Below are 7,500 nucleotides of genomic sequence, written 5' to 3'. Positions count from 1 at the left end.
GGTTCAATGAGTTCCCAGTGCTGAACTTTCTAAGAAGAATGTGGAGGTCAGAGGTCAGCACACAGATGGCTGCAGGAGGAGGAAACAAACGCGTCTGCGGTTCATTTCAAACATAACGAGGAGCTCGGTGTCCACCAGAGGATCACCCCACATCTCAGCCACACATGGCGCCGTTGGACCCTCAGTTTGTCCCGGCTGTCACAGTGTAGGGTCTGGATGATGTCACAGAGAGCGGGTCCCCTGATGCAACATTCAGTTTGGTACAGTGGGCAGACACGCTAACGTGTTCGCACATTTAACTAAAGAAGCCACCTTAAGACATGTTCTGCCAGTCTCAGCCCTTATATGGTCGTCTCAGGCACAGAAGCTCCGCCCCTCAGCTGACTGTCTTCAGGCTTTGGCTGGCATCATTGTCCTCTGTTAGAATGAGCATGGCTCTGCTTGGCTCACCTTCTCTGTGTACGTTCTTCCTTTAGCATCATTCAGTCTCTGTCCTGTGCTGATCACGTTCAGTGGGACGACTGGATAAGCGCTCCACTCTGTGTCTGTTTAACTGTCCGGCACTACGTCCCAGTAAGACCGAGGCCGTGCTTACCTGTGAACTAGCATCAGTCAGAGTTCATGTCGTCTGGTTCACATATTACATCTGCAGCAGGGCTCGGTGTCACAGAAAGAAGCATTATTTTGAACTGTGACTCATGCTAAGCTGCTCTCAGAGTCCAACAGTAAGAATGGAAATAAGGGAGCTGTGTGTCATGTGTTGGTTCAGACTGAGCGTGCTCAGAGCGTGAGCTGCAATCACACTTCAGTCCTGAGGTGGCACTGTGACCGCCTCCAGCCGGTAAAGCCGATCAGATCAGCGCTCTCTCTCTCTGAGCCAGAGTCTCTCGCTCATCCCGGCAGCAGATGGTCTCTCTCTCTTGCCCTCGCCCGCCCTCTTGCTCGCCCACTGGCAGATGGTCTCTCTCTCTCTGAGGATGACAGAACGTGCCAGGCGCCGTCGAGCAGAGAGGCAATAAAGTTTACAGTGATTTGAATTTAGAATTTTTGAATGTTGGCGGCCGACAGGTGAGTTATTGATTACTGATGTCAGCGTGCGATCACATGGTCAGCAGGTCATGGGTTAAACACTCAGACTGTGGATTCACATTAGAGCATTTATATTTATGAAACGTTTGAGCTTCTGTTTGTGTGTTAGCTGTTATGTTTCTTTGTGTTCTGGTTGTTTCATGTTTTGCTGTAAGAACACGTGATTTTACCAACTTTGGGGATGAATGATGTTAATTGGATTTTATTGTCCTGTTTTCTGTTTGAACAAATAGCATCACCTGTTTTTAACTTTCAGGCTTCAGAGCTCAGTTGTGAGGCTGTGCTGTCACAGTGACATGTTCAAAGTTGGTGTTGATCTGCTGGATTAAAGCAAAGATGACCTCTGAACTTTGTTCTCTAACGTGGTGCCTTTAAAGACCAGCTCAGTGTTTGGAACGAATCTGTTTCCTCTATTAGCTCCTCACTGACAGTAAAATCTGTCAAAATGTGTGGTGCTGTGTCAACACACCAACACCAGCAGGCTTTCTTTAGTGGAAGCACCTGCACAGGTTTGAGGTTGGGCACTGGCAACACGTCAGTGGAAAACAAGGACAACCCGCCAAGTGAGCAGCTGGTTTCCTAGCACAGGTTCAGGACGTCACTGAGGAGCATCTGCTGCTAATGAACCCGTTATGGTGCCATCGTAAACACCCTAAAAGGGTCAGAGGTCAGGAGGTCTGACACGTCACTACAGAGGTCAAGTGTTAGGGGTCTGTCACTGCTGAGGTTATATCCGGTAATGGGCAGGTGTCTCAGGAAAGGTTTGAGGTTTAGAGTTCAGTGAAGTCACTGATGAAGTTCTGGGGACGCCGAAAAGGAGCTGGACAGGGGTCAGGGATCAGGGGTCAGGAAGGGGTCACTGAGGAGGTAAGCGGAGGAATAACCTCAGACTGTGTTTGTGTTCTAGGATGATGCTGAATGATCGGTGGACCATCATGAACAACAGCAGCTCAGAGCTCGACAGCAAGCGGCCAAACAAGCACAAGGTATCTCCACGTTAGCCGTTAGCACCTAGCTGCGTTGGCTCAGACAGCAGAGAGCCGCGCAGAGTTAAGTCGTGTTAATCTGGAGTTAAACTGTCAGATCAGCGCAGGAGTAATCTTCAGCATATGTCGGCTTTACTGCAGATTACACCCTGCAGGAGCATGCAGGATTTACTCTGAGGCGATCTTCACGCCACTTCTAACTAGAGATGGCACAATACCACTTTTTTATGTCCAATACTGATATCATAAATTTGGATATCTGCCGATACCGATATGAATCCGATATAGTGTTTTTTAATCAATAAAACAGTTTTTTGAATATCTTGCTGCATTTTGTATAAGTTCATACTAAAGTTTAAATAAACAACAACACTAAAGCTATTCTGTTATACCTGTATGTAAAAAATACAACAAAATATGTCATAGATCAGCAACACTGGTCAATCTAATAAACTTAAACCTGCTCCATCCTCCCTATTCTGGTATTTTAAAGAGTAAGCAACCTAACTAATAGGGTTGCAAACTCCCAGCAAAAAAAAAAAAAAGGGAACCACCCACCCTCCACCTCATGATGCTTAATCGATGTAATCAACTTTAATTTGATGCAGTGTGAAAAAAAAATGCACAGAAATCAATTATTTTTCAAGAAATATTAAATAGATTCAACATCTTTCTTCAACAGAACTGCACAGATGGTACCATCCCAAAGGAAAAAGTACTACAGCTTACTAGGGTATATATATATTAGACTTAACAGTTACTATATACAGTAATGGACTTCTATACATTTTACATCAGATTAAAACTTTGGGTATAAGATTCAGATAATTATTTAATAAAAGCTCGACATTTTAAATGAGAATAAGAAAGAAAAGTCTGTCTTTGTGCCCCCTTTTCCCTGTTCATGCCCTGTCGGCCCCCCTGGCTAAACTTTGCTAGATCCGCCCCTGCACAGTTACAGCCGTCAGCTGCTAGAAAAAGATCCTGGAGTAGAAAGTAATAATAAATAAATTCTAACAACAGCTGATCAAGCTTAAACGTGCTGCTGTTGTTCAGCCGCTGGTTTCCTCTTTCTGGTGCAAAGTGGGCCAAAAACAAAGAAGAGAGCCGATCAGCTGATCATTGATCAGTTTCGTGATTGAAGTAGCAGCAGGAGAGGCAGTCGCTCCATATATCGTTTGTTAAGCTCAACGCTGGAAAGCTTTACAAACATTCAGAGATGAACTTACACACTTGCTTTACTTCTCTCGGGGAAAACTTCCTCGGAGATGAAATGCTGATTTGGTAGCGAGGCTACAAATACACACAGCCGCTCTATCACATGATGCACACTGCTCCAACGTGCTACGGTTATGAGCCGAGTTACGCTGTGTCGCAAGTTTTCTGAGGTGCTTTTTTGATATTTAATGGATCGGATTACATTTTTTATTTCTCTTGGATATCCGATCCAGTAATTTAGGTCAGTATCGGACCGATACCGATACGTAATATCGGATCGGTCCATCTCTACTTCTAACCCTCACACACGCTCTGACAGGAAGCTGCACACAAAATGCACTGTCCTAACACGGAGCGTCATGACTGCCGCCGCCATGTTGGTTTTGATTTCAGGAAGTGACCACATTTGGATGAGAGAGTAATAAACTACCGGCAGAGGCGGGCAGAGTAGCCAAAACATTGTACTCAAGTAACTGTAGCGCTACCACAACATGGTTTTACTCAAGTAAAAGTCAAAAGTAGCCGTCCAAGAAATTACTCGAGTAAGAGTGAAAAAGTATTTAGTAAAAAAGGCTACTTGAGTACTCAGTAACTGATCATAACATCTGATTTAATGTTTAACAATGAGATAATCAGACAGACACATTTTAAAGACTGAAAAGCAACAAAACAATAATAAAGCTAAGCAGAAAAAAGAAATATTAGGGCAGGTAGACATTATCTACCCCAGTATTTATATATTACTTCTGCAAATGTCACAGCAGATAGAGTAACATTAACACAACAAGTCTGACTTATAACCTGCAGGTTTGTGTCTGTTGCCTGCATTTTTGGTTAAAACGTGTTCATTACTCATCCACTGATGCTACTCACACTGAGTAGCCAGAATAAGAGTAGTGATACTTCATAATAATATTACTCAAGTAAAACTAAAAAGTACATTTGTCATGGTCCTGAGCCTGCCGACTCAGTGTTTTGTGTTTCCTTATGCTTTTGTTCATTCCGAGTATGTATGCTGTGGTGATTTGCCATTTGTTAGGTTTCTGTTCTTTGCCTGCCTGCTCCCACTTCTCTGTGTTCCCTCCGTCTGTCCATGGTGTCACACTGTCTGCTTGTGAATCTGTCTGTTTAGTTCTGTGTCTTGTCTGGTTCTGTGTCTGTGAGTTTCCTGTTTTATTGTGAAGGTCTCCGTCTGATGTGAGTGTGTTCAGATTACGTTTCCCCCTGTCCCGTCAGCTCTGATTTCTCCCAGCTGTGTTGCCCTCCTGTCTCTCATCCCCTGATTACTGGTGTGTGTATTTAAGCCCTGTGTGTTCTCCTGCGTTACTCTGTGTTCCACGGTGTCCTGTTCCTTGTCTGCGGCTCTCTGCCTTGCATCCCTTTTGGTTTCTTCTCAGGTTAGGTTTCTTTAGTTATTGTCCTCCCTCATTGCCTGTTTTGCCACCACTCCACTTTGTAAATAAACATCACAAGCATTATCATCCACTGCTTGCATTTTGGGTCCTTTCTCCCTCCAACACCACACGGCTCGCCTCGGCAGCCGTGACAACAGTCTAGTAAAACTACTCCAAAAAGTACTTTTTTCTTAAATGTTACTCATGTAAATGTAATTAGTTACTACCCACCTCTGCCTACCAGCTAATGCTAACTAGCCTGGTTGTCAGACTTCATCACACAAACACACAGATACCTGCTAATTAGTAAGATCCAATCACAATCCAGCAACAGGAGATTCAGTTCCCGGTGAGATGGTTCGGTTTTTAGCATCACATGACCCTGAGCTGTCGTCTTCTGGCTAATGTTGCTTATGCTAGTTTGGCTGCTAATATGGACCCTCCTTAGAGGGTGAGGTTGGTAAACTCTCAGTGCTGATCCAAATTACGTTATCAGGTAATGTTACAAGCTATCTATCAACAGCTATCTGTAACTTAGCGTTTGTCTGTGTGTGTTCGTAGAAGGTGTGCAGCTTCCTGTTATGGTCTGGTGGCACCTTGGTCATCATCGCAGTCATTGTTGCAGCAACAGTTGCCATCTTGTACCTGAACCACTATCCTCTACCCTTCATCAGCAGGTAACACACCTGTACATGTCTCTCTTTCTTTCCTTCTGCCTGTCTAAATATAAATCTGGGATTGTCATGGTTACAGGGGGGAAGTGTCCTCATCTGTAGTTTCAACCAATCCCAAAGAGTCTGGGCCCCTGGTGACAGTGTCACGTGTTGCAGACGGAGAGCCAATCAGCATCTTCCTGGACCCAAACTGTCCGGACTTTAGTGAGCACTTCCTCCGATGGGAGGTGCTGCAGAGCTCGCTGCTACGGGCGCTGACCAATTACAATGCAGATGATTGGCAGGACCACGGATTTGTCCAGAAGCTGGAGGAGGAGCTAAAGGTGTTATTAGGCCACACCCACAACCTGAGAGTGGAAGCTGATTCGCTGAAAAGAGGCCAAGGTGTTCTGGACCAACGATTGGACAGACTGCAGAGTGAACAGAGCCGCATCGTCAAGGTATGAATCAAAGTAATTAAAATGTAATTGAATGAATGAAATAGGAATGCACTGCTGGAAGAGAGTGAAATGTAATTTTATTTAAGTTAAATGAAAGAGAAGACCGACATCCCCTAGGCAACATTAAATAAGACACGAAACTGATACAATATCAAAATATCGAGTTTGTACACAAATGAGGCATCTGTCATGGTGATATAGATACATATGGATTACAAAAGAATACATAATCCAGTCTTTAAGTCTGATGTCATTAGCCGTTTCCAGGTCCAAACTCTGCTTCAGGTCCCAAAGTCAAACAAACACTGCAGCATCACTGAGTTAAAAACTGTCTAAATTCTTTCATCTTTAATAAAATGATCAGCGTTGCTGTTTTACCAGGTGTAACTATGAAGTTTAACATCCAGGCATCCATGAAAACAGAATTTATTACATTTAATGTTGTTAGAAGTTAGCAGGAAGTTAGCTCGCTAGCTTCCAGCTAAACATGATATAGCATGTTCTGAGAGAGAGACTTCTGAAACAATTCAAATGTACAGCTCTGATCAACCTGAAGTCCACTGTCATCTCCTTTCCTTTGACAGCAAGGCAAAGCTAGGTTGTTGTTACTGGTCTTATATTACTAAACAGTCCCTCCTTCTTTGTGTACCTGTACAGGTGATGTCTGACAATCACTCAGGTGTGTTGAAGTTGGTGGCAGGTTTCAGTGATTCTCTGCTCAGCCTGCAGAGGGAGACAGATAGTCTGAGGAGCCTGAAGAGTGAGCTGAGCAAAGACAGCACTCTCACAGGTAACGCACACGCGCGCAAAAAAAACAATGAAGAGAGACAGAATGTATGTGGTTTCTGTATAGAAGCCTAATATTCACGGGTGAAAGGCGAGTACAAGCAACCTCCAGACAGTCGCCTGGAACCGGATACAAACATCGAAGTGTAGAAAGAACCACAACTCAAGCGGGAATAAAAAAGCGGAATCACCACTCAATCATACCAAACAATAAAATCTACCTAGAGACAAAAATATCAAACGAGACTTCTATCTCCCCGCAATAAATACCCAGCACCTCCAAATCTGAGGCCATGGTTCTCAGCCGGAAAAGGGTGGAGTGCCCACTCCGGGTCGGGGATGAGTTCCTGCCCCAAGTGGAGGAGTTCAAGTATCTCGGGGTCTTGTTCGCGAGTGATGGGAGAAGGGAGCCGGAGATCGACAGACGGATTGGGGCTGCAGCTGCAGTAATGCGGACGCTGCACCGGTCCGTCGTGGTGAAGAGGGAGCTGAGTGTAAAAGCGAAGCTCTCAATTTACCGGTCGATCTACGTCCCTACCCTCACCTATGGCCACGAGCTGTGGGTAGTGACCGAAAGAACGAGATCGCGGATACAAGCGGCAGAAATGAGCTTCCTCCGAAGGGTGGCTGGCCTCTCCCTTAGAGATAGGGTGAGAAGTTCGGCCATCCGGGAGGGGCTCAGAGTAGAGCAGCTGCTGCTCCACATCGAAAGGAGCCAGCTGAGGTGGTTCGGGCATCTGACAAGGATGCCCCCTGGGCGCCTCCTGGGTGAGGTGTTCCAGGCATGTCCCACCGGGAGGAGGCCCCGGGGCAGACCCAGGACACGCTGGAGAGATTATATCTCTCGGCTGGCCTGGGAACGCCTTGGTATTCCCCCGGATAAGCTGGAGGAGGTGGCTGGGGAGAGGGAGGT

At 45.4% G+C, this 7,500-nt stretch overlaps 1 protein-coding gene across 4 annotated transcripts in view; it reads left to right on the top strand.

Moving 5' to 3' along the window:
- The window catches only part of fibcd1a (fibrinogen C domain containing 1a), a 20,814-nt gene that overhangs the window by 1,798 nt on the left and 11,516 nt on the right, over positions 1-7,500 (top strand). For 2 of the 4 annotated variants that reach the window (XM_042214272.1, XM_005947757.2), the window contains exons 1-5: positions 1-1,068; positions 1,997-2,075; positions 5,249-5,364; positions 5,441-5,801; positions 6,459-6,591. The exon at positions 1-1,068 is cut by the window's left edge and continues 440 nt beyond it. In XM_042214272.1, the coding sequence (XP_042070206.1) occupies positions 1,052-1,068; positions 1,997-2,075; positions 5,249-5,364; positions 5,441-5,801; positions 6,459-6,591 (706 nt within the window). In that variant the 5' untranslated portion in view covers positions 1-1,051. The remainder of the gene's footprint in view (positions 1,069-1,996; positions 2,076-5,248; positions 5,365-5,440; positions 5,802-6,458; positions 6,592-7,500) is intronic. The other 2 variants (XM_005947758.2, XM_042214273.1) reach the window with 1 other exon arrangement.

The sequence above is a fragment of the Haplochromis burtoni genome, unplaced genomic scaffold (assembly GCF_018398535.1).
Source record: "Haplochromis burtoni strain Fernald_Lab_line unplaced genomic scaffold, NCSU_Asbu1 Contig_541, whole genome shotgun sequence".
Classification (NCBI taxonomy): domain Eukaryota; kingdom Metazoa; phylum Chordata; class Actinopteri; order Cichliformes; family Cichlidae; genus Haplochromis; species Haplochromis burtoni.
This window is presented reverse-complemented; position numbering and strand designations above follow the sequence as displayed.